This window comes from Agelaius tricolor, unplaced genomic scaffold, assembly GCF_023055355.1.
Source record: "Agelaius tricolor isolate 1412-34295 unplaced genomic scaffold, bAgeTri1.0.p SCAF_1, whole genome shotgun sequence".
NCBI classification, from domain to species: domain Eukaryota; kingdom Metazoa; phylum Chordata; class Aves; order Passeriformes; family Icteridae; genus Agelaius; species Agelaius tricolor.
Window position 1 is genome coordinate 56,629,381 of NW_027269261.1, and position 17,461 is coordinate 56,646,841.

General features: G+C 35.9%; 1 protein-coding gene across 1 annotated transcript in view; it reads right to left on the bottom strand.

Annotated features, from left to right (window-relative positions):
* The window catches only part of ESR1 (estrogen receptor 1), a 180,218-nt gene that overhangs the window by 46,733 nt on the left and 116,024 nt on the right, over nucleotides 1-17,461 (bottom strand). The window contains 2 exon segments of the mRNA XM_071435510.1: nucleotides 3,198-3,533; nucleotides 15,938-16,054. Of these exon segments, the coding sequence (XP_071291611.1) occupies nucleotides 3,198-3,533; nucleotides 15,938-16,054 (453 nt within the window).

Below are 17,461 nucleotides of genomic sequence, written 5' to 3' on the forward strand. Positions count from 1 at the left end.
ATGGGAAGCTGCATGAGGAGCAGCTGAGGTCACTTGGTCTGTTCAGCCTGAGAAGACTGAGGGGAGACCTCACTGCAGTCTGTAACTTCTTTGTGATGCCAGAGGAGGGGCAAATACTGATCTCTCTCTGTGGTGACAGGACCCAAGCAAATGGCCTGAAATTATGCCACAGGAGGTTTAGGTTGGTATTAGAAAAAGGTTCTTCACCCAGAGGGTGGTTGGGCGGTGGAACAGGCTCCCCAGGGAAGTAGTCACAGCACCAGCCTGACAGAGTTCAACAACCATTTGGACAGTGCTCTCAGAAATATGGTGTGACTCTTAGGGATGGTGCTGAACAGGGCCAGGACTTGGACCCTTGTGGGTCCTTTCCAAACAGCATATCCTGTGATTCTGTGATCACCATGAAATAGGATTTCAACTCAGCCACTCATATAGACTTTACTCCTTGCTTGCCTACATCCTGCATGTAGGTAAATGAACTTGCACAATGTTTCCAAGGCTTGAGAAGTGTGCGTAGGGGAAGCCATTTCCTGCAACTGATTTTTTTCTATTTCTAAAAAGGATACTCACTTTTTAGGAAAAAAGGATATTCTTACCCTTGATCCTGAAGCTTGAAACCCTAGTAAATTAGCTGAAAAAACAACTGAATGGATTTCCACAATCCTGTTGCACCAAATACTTAAAAAAGTTATTCAGTTCCCCCATTTGTGAATAATGTATACAAAAATTCTCTCTAATTCAGCTGCGTCATTTAAATCCTAGTAATAATGGAGTAGTCAATGGCAACATGCTGTGGGGGTGAAAATGCAATTTAAATTGTTTGACACATTTCCATTAATGCATATGTATTCCCAATGTGTTCCAGCAGAAGAAAACTTTGGCAAGCAAAGACCCAATCTTTGAAAAGTGACCAGTGCTTCTGAAATTTAATATCAGCATCTATGTGCACACAACATTTCCTAGAGACCAAGAGATTAAAAAATATATATTTAAGCACATAGGTCTAAATTTCTTATTCTCAGAGACCCCAGTTATAGAGGTGGGTAAACAACTGGACTTGAATTCTTTTAAATCAACTTTCTAAAGCACTTTAATTTCTGCTTTTGTTCATGCATACTGTTCTCCAGGCCACAGCATCAAGAACCAGCTAGGTGTCCAGCACTTTCAGAACGCCCAAACTCTTTTTTTCTCTCTGTCCTGCTTTAGGTATAATTGTTGTTTTCTTTTGGTATAATTGTTTGTATAGTGCCTAATAGATCAAACTATGAACAGAAAAGGATTTTTGTTATTTAATTCTAGCCAAAGTTCAACAGTTCTGTAGAAAACCTCACCTGCTAGAGTACTTATTAATGGATAAACATGATCAAGCCACTGGGCTTGGTTTCTCCTTAGGAGCTATTTTGAGAGTTAATGTAAATTTAAATGCAAAATACATTGGCTATACACAAAGAGTTGATAACCTTACACATTTGATTTTCCAGTGTCAGATGCTTTCTTAAAATTTGAAGTTTATATTTGGTAAACCAGGTAATTTTTTAATCTAGTTTTAATCATCTTGTAACAGGCAGTTCTAGAGATATTTCTGAATAAAAACCAGATCTTGGTTGTCTGACAATGTTACTTAATTTCTAAACACATTTCCATTAATACTCTCAAAATCAAAAGTCATGGAAACCAAATGTTTCCAGTTGGACAACATAATGAATTTAGATTGTGGTATCTTGAATTTAAATTAATTTGTTTTAACAGACTCAGAGTACTTCTATCTCTAAAAATCCATAGAAAGGTAATTTGAATTTATCTGTTTTGATAGTGAATAGCTTTAATACTATGTACATAGGTTCATTTTTCAAAAGCATTTTTGTAATGGCATGATGCAAAACATACCTAAATTAACAGGAGAACTGCCTTTGACTTGAACAGACTGTGGATCAGGCTTCAACCACCGTGACTTTGTCAAGAATAAAATTCTCAAGTGAATTCTAATAAGATACGATGAGAAATGAAACACACACAGGTTCTCATTGATCACAGCTGAAGCCCACAAAGTGACATGTGAAAAGTGGCTGAAAGGGAACCCTTAAGGACTGGAAAAGACATGGTTATTGATTTACCAGGAACAGTCTTGCCAAGCTTAAATGAAGGAAAACAGAAAAATGGCATAACCTGGGTGTAATTCTTTTGAGTTAATGCACTATGTGAGTGAGAGCTGTGTTAGTCACCTCTAGCATCCCTTCCTAAAGCATCTACATAATTTTAATTAAATAAATGGCTACAGTAAAAAACTTAAAAGATCAGAACTCCAATGAATTATGAAGTATAAAGTACCATGTATACCAGTATTTTTACCAAGATAAAACTATGGCATGTGCAATAAATGTGTTACAAATTTTTAAATCTTATGAAGAGTGTTTGTGTACATTGAAACTGTGAAAGGTGATGAACTTTAACAACAAAACTACTCTCTCCTTTCATTTATATTGATTAACTGAACTGCATGAATGAATATATAACATACACTCAAAGAAAAATGTTACATACTTCCCACAATTCTCTAATTCCTTTTGGGAAAAGAGGGAATCACAGTGCACCAAAAAAAATTTCATACTAAAACTTTTATTCTGAATTTGTTTTTCAAACCCAAAATTCATGAAAGATCTGTAATTCACAGTCAAAACTATAACTCAGCAACTAAATAAATCTTAGTAATACTTACAGGCTTAGTAGTGATACTGAACTTATGGCTTACATTACATATGTGAGAATAACCCTTTTCTAAGGGGATCAAAATATTTAAGATAATTTGATTAGGTCAAATTGACTGGATTTGACCAATAATCTCTTTCAACCTTTAATGTTTTTGAGTTTTGTATGGAAAAAAAGAAGGATTTGCAAACAAAAAACTGCCCAGCATCCTATAGAGTGGGGAAGATACCTTTTCTTGAATAAATCTTTCCTCAAAAGTCACTTACATTGCACAATAGCATTTTATTGACCAATATAACATAAACTTTGTTTAATGTTGTAAATTTTGTCAATGTATTTATACTTAAATGAACAATTTGAATTAAATGAGAATAGTTAGTCAGAAAATCAGTATGTGGGTTTGTTGGGTTTTTTTGTGGTTTTTTTTTTTTTTTTTTTTTTTTGTTTGTGATCTACAGGTTTTATAGTTTACATGGGCTTTTTTTCCTTACCTGGAACTCTCTTTGCCCAGTTGATCATGTGCACCAATTCTCTGTCTGCAAGGTTGGTCAACAGGGTCATCATAGAGGCTTCATTGAATGGTCTGTTTGGGTCATATTCAGAATAAACCAGGGGTGGCTCAGCTTCCAGCAAGGCACTGACCATCTGTTCTGCTGTCAGGGACAGGGCTGGGCTGTTCTTCTTGTTATGTTTAACCACCAGTGGACTTGTCCAAAGGGTGGGAGCTCGCAGCTCTGTTGAAGAAGCCTCCCCATTCCTGGAATCCTGCTCCTCTCTTTGGCGTTTTTGTTTCATCACTCGCCCACCTCTGCGGTCTTTCCGGATTCCTAGAGACACACAAGAATATCATCAATTCCTTCCCTTGAAATTAAGTATGACTTACACTTGGCTTCAGTCAGCAGCAGATGCTTTTGATAGACTGAGGCAGCACTGAGTCTTGATTAGACTTCTTCAGGAGCCTTACACCAGTAGTTGGACAGAAAAACTATTTTTTAAAGTATAGTGTCAGGAATAGTGCACCCCTTCCTAAAATTCAGATCAGTTGGGCTCACACAGAAATCTAGACTAGTGACACGTACCGCTGCCTCAGCCCAACAAAAGGAAGTCAGTTATTGGAAACAAATAAATATTTCTTTATTGCCCAAAACTTCAAATATGTCCCCAACCTCTAGCAGACCATTTGTCTATAATTAATAATTAGTCAATGCAATTAATGATGTTGGCGGGTCAGACAGATCACAGAAGTAGCTTTCAAAAACTATCTAGAATATTTTGCTTAAAGTCACCAATTATTTTAATTAAACATCATCCTATTACAGAGCCTGTGATCTTCATAATTATATTAAAAAAACTCAAGAAAGTTCCCATTATAAGATGAGTTTATACAGCAATAAAGAATGCCATTTAAGTAGATAAACATAAGTATGAAAAGGAGAGATAATTACAACCTCAGATTCTAATGTGGGAGACCTACTGTCAAAAGGCTGAAATAAACCACAACAGAAACCATTATTGTCATTACTGCACATTTCTGCAATGTGCTTTGCACTGTATGACCCTGAACTTAGGATATTATCAAGTCAGCCATACCAATTCAAACAACATAAGACCTTTGCAGTGGAACAAAATTTCCCTTTGTGGAAAGGTTACAAGAAAAATACAATGATAAAGCCCATGTGGACTCCAACCATAAAGGGAAGGTTAAGTCTGGATCTAAGTGGAGGAGTAACAGGCATTTTGAGACTGAGTCAAAAACTTAAATCCATCATCAAGTGAAGGCAAGGGAGGACAACCAAGTAATAAGGAAAGCACACAAGGAATTGAGATATGAGAAGGCAGCTTATGATGTGGCTTACACTGGAGTTCTCATGCAATAGGTAAAAGCTACACTAGTCCCACCCTGAAATGCAAAAGAAGTATCTACAGAGAATCAAGAAATAGGGAAGAGGAAACATTTGAAACAAAACCAAAACAAACCAAAAATACTTGCAAGCAATCAGTACAGGTCTTTATAATGGTTGGGGAAAGGGAAACACAGCATTTGCTCAGCTCTCTTAACACCACAAAATTTCAAACCTTTAGAATCCCAGTCTTTGCTGGCAGCATTTTCATCTCACATACAACATGCTTTCATATAAATGTTGTTCCCTTTCTGCCTCAAAGAAACAGGGAGAATCTTTCAATCTCTTTTCCTCTTTCTTGAATTATGAATTCAACACTGAATTAGTATTTGGAGATTAGGCATTTTATGTTTAATTCATTCAAAATCTAGTGGGCTTTGTGATTCTATTCCATTAATCTATTCAGATAAAGGGAGTTCAATAAATCTCTCATCACCCCTATTACTTAACCTATCTACATTGTCCCATTCACTAAACTAATTCTAAGCCAAAACTCTCAAGCGCATTGCTGTTCCCATTTTTCATTTAGCAATACCGATCTTTCCTACCACTAAACAGTTCCTGTTAAGGAGAGGCAGGGAGATTCTTGCTATTCCGAGAAACACAAGACCTATTCTGGCAAATTGTCATTGTAGAGATACTCTCACTGGTAACTTCCTTGCAATACTCAATAGCAGGCATGCTCTATCTGTAACAGATATTTTTGTTGTATGTTGTATTTGTTGTATGTTTTGTATCAATTTAAGGGTTTTGAATTAAACTGCCCTGTGAAACATGTATATATAATCACATGAACAAGCCCACATGGTTCACAGAAATTAAAGCATTTGTTAACTTTCTCACATTCCAAATTTTATAGCTCCTCATCTAGAAATTTTCTTTCAAAGAGAAAGCATCCTTGGGGTCTGTGCTGTTCAACATACTCATAAATAGATAGGCTGACATAATTCATAAACAAGAAGTTGAGGTTAGAAAAATACTATAAAAACATCAGATAAGTTTAGAAAGTAAACAGAAGGCTAGAAATTACTAGGAAAGGAAGGGAGGACAGAACAACTTCATAAATCACGGTTTATTATCGTGAGGCACACTACAGTGAACACTGCATGCAGTTCTGTTCTTCCCAAATTAAAAAGAGATATAAAAATAAATGAAAAAGGGATAGGAGAAAAACAAGTAAGATGATTTGAAATGTGAAACAACTTTGGTGTAAGAAATATCTATATTGACTATATCCGCTCGGCCTGCAAGCCAGATACAAGACTAGAAAATCAGGAATAGCAATAGGATGAATAAGGTACAAAACACTAAAGCTTCACTTCTAACACAAGAAGGTTTCAAATGAAAATATCACATGCATGGTTCAGGATAGACAGCCTGTCTGTCCTGAACCTTGCATGAGATATTTTCATTTGATGTTCTCTTTCACACCATGGAGAAAGAAAACTGACAATGTGAATAAATTAGAAGGTGGTATATTTAGAAAGCTGTAGGCCAAATGTGAGAGACAAAAGAATCCATTAAAGGTTAGTAAATATAAGTAGAGCAACTTCAGCTTTAAGTCTCCATCATATAGATTACTGGAAGATCAGAGTTTTCATGTGTTTGCTTTTACTTAGTCCAGGCCTGCCTTGTTAAGTAAAATAAGGATGTGATGAGGATTTTACTTAACAGAGAAAAGATGGCAAATGTAAGCATATTTAGCTGTTTACAAATAAACCAGATGTTAAATAAGAGCAATAGTTTTATTTTTAATTCATTTGAAAGCTTACCACTGGCTTTTCTTCACCTTAGAACAAAAAAAGCAGTGCATTAAGCAAAGCTGAACAAAACCAGTTTGGAGGAGATGCCTCCCACAGATTTATTTTTTGCATTTTTATTTGAGGATTAAAAAAAAAATCAAACAATCAACCAACTGTAGCAATTTTACTACTGGATTTTGTAGAGACTAAGTCTGAAAAAAAAGTCAGTAAGAGTATGCATTCCTTCTGCATCACATCACCAGGTTTTATGATCACAGACAGAAAGGTCTCTGAATCTGTATAAGTATCATATTCATCAGAGATTTATAGAGCTTACTATTAACTCTTTACCTAAGGCCTAGATGGACAAACAACACTTATTCATTTTCTTGAACTAAATAGGCGTGAGTATCTCTCTGAAAAATGCAAGTGCTCCCAAATCTCCTTCAAATTAATCAAATTTTGTCTCTGTTAAAGAGAGATAATAGTGATGAACAGTCACTAATTCCAAAAAAGGCAATTCTATCAAACTACGATTTCCTTGACAAAAGTGCAATGATTCTGTAAGGGTTTTTTAAATATAAGAATGCATCAATTTTAATTTAACAGTTCAGCAAATAAAGGAACCTTAATTGTCAAGTGCTATGACAGACAATATTCTAGCAAAAATTGAAGTACTATGCATCTAGCAAGAGCTGTAAAACAATTTCCACTTGAGTTTTAAAGCTGCAAGAGCCAAGATTTTCAAAGGCAGTTCTACAAAGCTTCATATGTAAATTCAGTCAGACTTTTGGACATGGAGACAGTTTTCAAAACTGCTAAGTAATTATATAATCAAACCATTAGAACCTGATCAGCAGTAAAATTGCATATGGACAATAAAATTGCATATGACACTCCCATGGCAGAGGAGTTGGCACTAGATGATCTCTAACATCCTTTCCAACTCAAGATTCTATGATTGTATGATTGTGAAAGAAATGTTAATCATATGAAATACTTCCGGAGTGTTTTCTCATATGTCATTAAAACAAAACAAAAAATAAATTCCAGATCATTAAAACAAAAGATCCAAAATTAAATGCACTGAATGAGCGTTGAATTTCAGCTATACAACAGCCATTTTTTCCTACCTATTGCTAATAAAAAAGCTCCACTTCGTATAAAATATTCAAGAATATTTAGAGGAAGAATAGGAGGAGACCAATTAGAATCAAATTTGCTTGGCTGTGTGTGAACTACAGAGTAAGAAATTTAGATTTGAAGATACAGGTATCATCTCCAATTTTGTGCAAGTTAAATACATTCTCTGTGAACTGGTTTGTATAATATTTTTCAATTTCTTTCTGTTAGAAATTTGATCAATCAACAACAGTTTGTAGCCACGCTTTTTTTCCTTTTTTTTTTTTGCTTTTTTGTTTTTGGGGGGTTTGATTTTGGGTTTTTTTGTTTGGTTCGGTTTGATTTTTTTTTTTTCTTTTTTTATTTTTTATTTAAGAGGACAACAGAAAGACAGAACTATGATTGGATTTGGAAACAGTGATGGGTAAATGGTTTACCAGCTAAGTTCCTAGCCTGGAACAACCTTTGAACTTGAGGCTCTTTGTCCACACTTCTGCTCCTTGTCAGCAGGCCCCAGAGGAGAGACATTTGACACTTCTGTATACATGCACAGCCTTGTAGCATTAACAGCCTATAATTTCGTCAGTTTGTCAAAAGAGTGTTTCAAATGTGCTTGGAAGAACCTTCTCTTCCAAACAATTCTGTTGCTGTTCATGACCAACCTACCTCATTGGCATCCTGTTGAAAATTGCCAGAGAGAAAGAATCTCTGTTTTATAGAGAAAGAACCTCTAATGTTTTGTAAATCAAATCCTGCTTGACAATAGAAGAGAAAATGTATGTGGTAAGTGAAAGATATTATAAATAAGAAGGTATCTCTCAGAGAGGCAGAGAGTCAATTGCGCCGCTGATGATCAGAGTGTTAAGGGAGCATGCGCAGAACAGGCCACAGCAGAGCTGCCAGACAAATCCTCTACAGCAGTGTTTGCAAAGAAAGAGAAACCAGATTTTCCTATGACATAATCCTACCTTTCTGAAACTGAAGTTGGGTTTGAAGAGACCAGAAATTCAAAAGCCTCTCTTCAAATGTCCAAGTACGGGAAGGATTTACTAAATTGTTGGGGGAAGACCTCTGGGATTGAGTCCAAGCTCACTTTGGTGTCATTGCTAACATTAGCCAAAGTAAGGGACTGCAAAAGTAAGACAATGTGAACAAGCCAACAGTTCCCTTATGGACACAAACCTGAGTGTCTAAGCACAATTGGCTCTAGAGTCCAAAGGGCAGATGCAGGTGAGGTATCTGTCTCCCAACAGCTTCTTACAGCAACTTCACTTTACAGGTAGGCACATTAGGCACACCTCTGCTGAATTTAACAGCTTTATAATGTTTCACTGGAAAAAAAACAGAATCCTATAGCTTCCTTTTAAACATAAGGTCACTGTAGCTGCTGTACATAAGCAGAAGTCAATCACATAATTTCATTCTTGATAGATATATAAGAGACAGAGATTGCTGAAGTTCTGACTGCACTGTAGGTTCTAATGTTGTAATGTATCTTAGCATGGTGGTCCTTCCAAGACGATTTTAAAGAGTTTGGAGATTTTTGGGAAATTTTCTGCTTGAATCTCTCTACATAAATACGTTATTTGATCACAGAAAAGTAACACCACTTTCCAAATTCAAATTTTAAAGCCTAATAAATCCTTCTTTTGAATATGATTCAGACAATCAGCCCCTTATTTCATTCCCATTTCACTTTCAGAAAATGAAACAGTGATGTAAATTGTGCTGAAAACCCAGGTGGGTTGACAATTAGTTTAAATGAGAAACATTGTCTGAAATCTTCTAAAAAGATTAATCAGAATTTAATGTCTAATCTCAAACAGACCTGCCCCAAGTGACAGTGCTTAACAGCCTGATTTCTGACAAGGATATCTAGACACTCAGGACTATAAATAAGCAACAGATTTGTGTTCAGTCTGTGCACCTGGATGTTACAGTCTTTTTGACTCCTGAGTGATGTACATTTATTTATGGGAGTTTCTTTCAAAAAATATCTCTTATCCTTTTCCAAACTGGGGCTTATTTCTCCTCTATAATCAGGACCCCCTTCTATTGGAGATAGAGGGAGAGATAAGTCACAGTGGGGGTTTAGATTCCGATATTCTGGTTCAACTCCTGGCTTTGCTACCAGTTTGCTCATTCACCAAGTCACACTATATATCTCAGTGCCCCAGAAATCCTACTGACTAAAATGCAGATCATAAAACTGGTCTTTCAAGTAAAGTCTTAAAGACCAGTTACAAAAAATAGCTGTTAAAAAGCAGGCAAATGTCATTTGGGGTCTCATTTAATGAGTATTCATAATGCACAGTTTGAGAAACAATGATCTATTAAATTAAAGATGAAGGTGCAAGGCATGATTCATCCTAATCTGTATTTTTTTATTCAGTCTTTGGCAGTCATAGCACATAACACACCTAAAGAGCATCTTAGGACGTGTAGAAGTGAAACAAGAGAAGTTTAATTAATCCATCATTCAAATTAACCCCTTTCAGTGTCGACACTCCTGATAAACTCATGCCAAGTTTTGGTTACAATAAGTATGGCAACTGCCCCATTCCTAGTCAACATTTACAATGAGCCTTTAGACATTTCAGGGATCACAGGAAGGCCGTTTGAGGAACATTCTCTACCTTTACATCATCCATGATATGGGAAAGCCAGTCATTTTCGGACAATTAGTCCATTGGAATAAATCCCAAAGACAGTAAGAAATTTTAATTGCTACATTTTAGAAATTGAGTATCGGAGGTGTTTGGCCTGATACCAAGACTGAGTGCTAGAACTGAACTGTAAATGTCTAACCAAGAGAAGAGCCAGAACCATACAATCAGAATCGTGGAGACAGTTTTGGGTTGGAGAGGATCTAAAGGATCATCTAGTTCCGATCTCCATGCCATAGTCAAAGACACCTTTCATTAGACCAGGTTGCTCAGAGCCCCATCCAAGCCGACCTTGAACATTTCCAGGGATAGGGCAACGTTTCTGAGCAACCTGTTCCAATGTCTCTCCACCACCTTCAGAGAAAAGAATTTTCTCATCCAAACTTACCCTCTTCCAGTTTGAAGCCATTAGCCCTTGTCCCACCACTAAATTATCTTATAAAAAGTCCCTCTTGAGCCCTCTTATAGCTCTAGTACTCTAGGAATTACTCAAATAATGAAAAAGTATGAAAAGGCTAAAAAGCCAATGTAAACTAATATACAACTATAATCAGCTTTACAATTTCAAACAAGTGTTCAAGCGTTAAACATTAAAAATTCTGCATTAATTCTTCATTATTTTTTTTACATATCCAGTTATAGTATATAACTAAGCATAAGACAATTTGTCCCATTTTATCCCATTTCCACCTGGCTGCAAAAGAGCTTTACCACGTATAAATTCACTCCTGAATCTGCTTTGAGCAGGTGGCTCAACAAAAGACTTCCTAGTTTTCCTTCTAGCACAGATCATTTTATGTAGTGGAATAAGAAGATAAATCATCTTTGGCAAAGATGTTCACAATAACAGTCTCTCTTTCTAATGTTGGGAGCAGAACACAGGAATATTGTACTTTGTGACAATTTAATGGCAGTGATCCCCTTTGCATGTGTGCAAAGAGGAGAAAAAATACTTCACTAAAAAATCTGATTTCATTTCCACCTTATTTTCCCAGAAGACTGCTGTAAACTCACAAAACTTTACTTCAAATGTGCATGAGTACATTATTTCAGCCCAACAATTCCAACTTTAAAGAGTACATTTCCTCATACATTTATCAGGCCCCACCTACAGTTATTTGGCTGAGTACAGAACAGTATGTCTAATAAGCACCCTTGAGGTTCTCCTCGAACAAACCAGAATAATTTCACATCCACAAACCATTTCCTTTCATTCACTAATTTCTCTTTTAAATATAATAGTTAATTAAAAGATAAGTACATGAAAATGTAGAAGACCTTGAGCCCAACCAGTGGTTGCATCAGACATCAATTTACTTCTGCTTTTGAGAATTATTTTAATTACCCTTTTTCATGAATAATAAGCCTTTTTGCATGAATAAATATAGAATTCAGCAAGGAAGGATGGATCTCACAATTTAAAGACAAAACTCTGTAAGATCCTTCTCTGACAGAATGAAAAAATTAGTTTTTTCATTTTCCCTGTAAAAATTTATCTTAAACTTCAGCAAGACTGTTGCACTGAACCAGTCTGGCTTAGAGGTGGATAACTATTTCAAAAGAATGTAAGACAAAAACTGAAGCCTAGAGACTCCAATCTCTAGGAGTTAATGAAAGTGTCTACAGTCCAATGGCATGTGGTTTTAGCACCCTGTTACAGCCAGCAGAGAGTTTCACTCCCTGGGCTGTATCACAGTAGTTTCTGAAGCATTCTCAGGCAATTTGCAAGGGTAACACTGCAGGATGCAGGCTTCAAATGTGCTGTAACACATTATTCATTATCACAACAAACAGTACACAGAATCTTCTCTCTACAACCTGAGATTTCAGGCTGTTCAAGGACAGTAAATACCCCATGTCATATACAAAGTCACCATCTGAATGTAGCACATGAGCACTCAAATCCTTGATAGCCACATTTCCTATGATTTGATGCTAGGAAGCCATCAGCATTTAACATTTGAAATAATTATGTAGGTGTCAGGGTGGTTAAACATGGACTATCAGGCAAATAATGGATTTTCCTTTAGGTATCTGGCATTTAGCATTATGGCATTTTTTTGCCATAGCCACGAATCCCATTAGGACCCTGTTGCTCTTATCCCACACAGCACTTAAAGATAAATCTGTCTTGTCATACATTGAAAGGAGGGGAAGAATGCAGCATGCTAATTACTAGAAACCCTCATTCACTTACCACACTATAAAAATAATTATTAAAAACCAAAAAAACAAGGTGCTTTTGGTTTCATAAAATTAGGGTCTTTGGGCCCAAGTCACCAGAAAGCTTTTAAAACAATGGAGAAACAGAGAACTAGGTCTGTATCGGAGCAGGGGTCACCTGCACTTTACATATGGTTGGAGATTCAGGGCTGCAGCTGCTGTAACAACTCCATTTGAAAGCTGGCACCCTGCATCATGTGAAAGTTGGAGTACACTTCCCCAAACCAGGACAGAAACAAGCTTCAAGAAAAGCATCAGGAAATTGTAAACAAAAACAAGGCTTCTCCCCAGTGCTACAGAACAGAAGTAAAAGGGACATGGCAAGGATCTTATTCGATGTGCCCACTTTATCCTCAAGTACAAACAGGGGAGCACAGACTAATTAGTAACTCATAATTTTAAGGGTTTATCCAGAAAGAGAGAATGAAGTACTAGGACAAAATATAACAGCTTTAAATTATGCCTCAGATGCCCACCGCATCAGCAGAGATTCTTGCAGTCTAATTGTCTCTTGAAGCAGCACAGTAACAGATGCAGAAGGAAACACTTGCAAACACAAGAGGAGAGAGAAAAAAAAATAACTCTTCAGTACTGAAAGAAGTTTTTAAAAGGCCCAAGAACAGGGAAGAAAAAAAATCAATAAAATTTCCAGAGGAACTCATCAGTAAATGTTCCTTCCACACAGTTCAAGGGCCACTTGAAGCCTGCATTTTTTTCTGCATGAAGCCTCTAAAACATATTTCAGTTGTGTCCACTCTACTAAAAATAATATATATGAACATTTTCAGTCTGCATTAAGTGACCTTCTGTGAGGAAAACTTCAGCAGCCATATTCTATATCGTATGTTTAGAATTAACCAGAGACATTTAATGAAGATTTTGCCTACCTTCCACAATATTTTCTGAAAGTACATATTTAATATCAGTTATTACTCATATCACTTAAATGGCAGATAAAAGTCATAAGTTGGCAACTTTTAAAATTTATTGAGAAACCCCAGCTAATTTAGTGTAGAATAAAAACTGGGATTACATTTGGGGGAAAGGAAGATTACATGTGTTTTCCACTATATCTAAAGGTTGTATCGTCATAAGCAAATTGTGGAGACAGAGATAAAAGTGAGATAAGACACAAACAAATATTCAAGCGTATGATAGAATTGATGCCTTAAAAAACGGCAAATCCTTCAAAATGAACATAAAGTGATTTTTTAAATTAACAGATCCAATCACAAGAACTAGGAGTTTTATGAGAACACTGTGAATCTTGAGCAAATCACAGAACTACATTATTTTAGTATGTTGAAGAAAAGTTCCATTTTATCTATTAAAAGAGAAAATCCTCACAGCTCTCCTCAGAAAAAAAAATTAAAATTAAAAACATTTAAACATTATCACTTAAAGTTAAGCTATATGGCATGATAAGAATATTTACTTAACCTTTAGCTTCATCTGAGAGAAATGTGACAATTATAAAGGTCTAAATTCAGAAGAGTTTAGGTTTAGATTTAGAAGAATTTAGAAAGGTTTTTCTTGCCCACACATTCATGTGGCCAGTAGGGGATCAATGGTGACTCCAGAAAAACTTTTTATGTTTTACATCATGTACATTAACTTTACCTTCCTTGAAGTCATCTGCAGGCATGACAGATTTATCACTTGTAACTGAGGGATCTTGAGATTTTTTCCAAGACTTCCTAAAATAAATATTTTAAAACTCTTGCCTATGAACCAGTGATGAACTTCATGCATTATTAGTAGTACTATAAGAGCAGATACAATTTATGCTGATCCTGATCTCCTTGTTTATAAACTGTGAGTTTAGTTTCTTAAAAGAAGAAAAACAACAGCAACAAAACAATAAACACTGACAAAAGAAACATCACAACACTGACTATTTTTGAACTGCCAGTTCCTGTAGTGACTATAAAAATCTTACAGCATTGTAAAAGGAAAGGAAAGGATGAAATCCAGATGAATTTTCTCAGGTGAGAACAACTGTATGAAATAACGATTCCAGAACATTTATATTGAAAGAAAATTTGGAGAGAATTGCAGTATTTCTTTTGGACTTTTTTAATCTAAAATAATACTGGTTGAGACATCTTCACAGTTTTTATGAGAGTAAAACAGTTACATATAGAGTAGTCAAAAACCTATTAGAACTTGCATCCTAGAGAAGACATACAAACAACATAACACTGGCAGAGTGGATCATTAATTAAATACACCTGAGTGTAATTGGATGTAAATGTGCCAAATGAAAAATGCAACGTCATCAACATAAAGCATAACTATAAATCCTAGCTATGATCGGCCATGTGTACAAAGGTCAAAGCTAAATCTGCATGTCATAGTCATGTATGGATTCTCTGTTTTTAGGGTGTCTTTCTTGAACTTCTAGCTATTCTAGATCATACCTGTGATATTAACTACATACCCTTTGGATCGTTCTAGCCATATAAACCAGGATGTTCAGATCAATACATAAAATCTCATGAAAAAAAATCAACCATTGTCTTAACTTCTAGAAGAAAAAGCAGATTTTACATCTTCCTCCTGCTTGCATCCCAAAATTGATATTATAAAATCAGTCTCAGCTCTTTCCTAATCCTTGAGTTGAGAAAAATGCAGATCCAATCTCAAGTGCAGCAACAACTGATCATTTTTCCTTTAGTCTTTCCCTTTTCCTCCTAAGATTCTCAGACTTGGCCTACCTTTGCTGGACTTATAAATGATTTGTTGAGGAAAGGACAAACGTGATGAACCCTTCTTCTCTCTTGCATCAGACTTTCTGTGGCATAAGTAAGTATTAGGTGTGCCAAAGAAAGGAAGAACCAGTCTGTAATCTAACTAGCTCTTTACACACAAAATACATGGGATCTAATCCTTTCTGCCCTGTGCACTAGTTTGTAATTTTTTCCTATAGATACAGGTTTCCATACAGCTACTGATTACTCTTCATTGATAAAAGCAATGTGAAATTTTTAGCAGGCTACAACAAGCCATCATTATTACAAATCTTCTAGGAAAGTGGCATTAATCACAGCTCTTATAAAATGAGTAAGCCTTTAATATTGTTGGGTTAAATTAACTCGCATCTAAAATACGTGTACAGTAACAGAACAGAGAAATTAACTTTCCCTTCCAGGATTCACAGAACAAAAATTACATATCCAGAAGTTTATTTAACTAATATGAACTGATTTGAGACTACCAATGCTCTTCCCACTGAACTGCAAAGTGCTGCAAAATCTTGGGTTAACTTTCATTCATCAGGATCTGAATCCTACCATGAGAGACCAAAGAACACTGAGTTGAAAATAATAACAGAGGAATTCTAATTCTGTTGAAATCAATGGCCCTCTTATTTTTCATGCAGATTTTGACAAGATAACATGATATTCTGGAGCTTTTAATTTTTTATTTAATGAAATAATTTTGGTTTAATAGACTGCAACTCAATAAAATCAGTAGCTCCCTCCTTTAGTTAGAAACCATACCAGCTGCCCAATGAAGTTAAAAGACAGGAAGGTAGACAGCAGTGCTAAAGATTTGATGATGGCTGTGTACATACCACCTTTCATCATCCCCACTTCGTAGCATTTTCTCAGTCGGCAGGCCTGGCAACTCTTCCTTCTGTTCTTGTCAATGGTGCACTGGTTAGTAGCAGGACACATGTAGTCATTGTGCCCTGTAAAACCAGAGGGAAAGTAAGGACACAGCTATACACAGACATAACAACAATTACTATAACATCTTGGGGAAAAAAGTAGGGTTACCATCATAACCTCTCGTAAAAATGTTGATACAGATTTTGAAACTAACATCTGTATGCCACGCATCGATTTGCAAATTCTTTAAATTAAAACTTCTGTAGACTAATTAAAATAGTGAACAATTAAAGCAACCACAAAAGAGGATCTATTAATATGAACTAGCGCCTTGACTTCCTTGCTCTCAGGCCGAGAAATACACCACCATCTGGTTTTTTATGCCTGTGCTGATGTTTAAGCAATAGACTGCACAAAATGAGGTTTACAAAATTAAAAAGATTTTATCTGTGACAGTCAGTTCCAGTAAAGAAACAAACAGCAACATAGAACAGAAGCAAAAATCCTCAAATAATTAATTGTACCTCAGGGATAAATCAATCACTAATTCCAGCTGCATGTCTACTGCTTCGTGCAAAAACTTTCTGACATGACAAATTCTAAAATTACCACACACTGAAACCAAGATTGTTACTGGCATCTTCTCCTTCAGAGCTCCTCTTCCTCATTTCTTACTCTCTTTACCATTTGTTAGTGCCAAAAAGCATCTATTCCATTCGCTTTTAACAAAAGTGTGCTTAAATCTGCTATAAAATTATTTGCCAACCATTGACAAAAGTTAGGAAGGATGAAAAAGTCTCTTCAAAACTATCTCATTGGTGTTCTGTATTCATCTGAACATAACTAAGGTACAGCACACACATTAAAAAAAAAAAAGTTACTGCAGAACTGTTTGTTCTTTCTTTGAGGTCAAGGGATCAACTTCAACTTAAGGTAAAGTAGGGTGGAGGTTTCACAGAGGCCTTGGTCTCATCAAATCATCTGTCCTTGACTACAAATTAGAAAATAGAGTAAAAATTGCTATCAGATTACACCAGGAGCATCTGCTCTCTAATGCTGCATAACTGGGATCTCATCAAAATAAGTAGCCAGTCTCTAAACTTGTTACTAGGGGAACAGGTGACTATGCCCTGTCTCAAATAGACAGAACTATTATTTTTTAGGTCTACTGGATAGAACAAAATAATACTGGAAAAGTCTGTATCCATATGCTTTGCTCCACTACTGCAGTAAACAGGTACAACTGAACCACCATCTCAACCCAGCATGAGAGAACGCTTTAATTTTCAGTTCCTCTGGTAGGAGACAGACTGTTCTGTATCTGGTTCAAAACCTTTAACATGTAAGGAAATAAAAAAAATCAAGTCAGAAAGAAAAGAGCCTCAACCACATATGCAGTATCTACAGAGAAAAGGAGCCAAAAAAAAAAAAAAAACAAAACCAAAAAAACCCCCCAAAAAGGCCATATTTTTTAGAAAATGCACTTA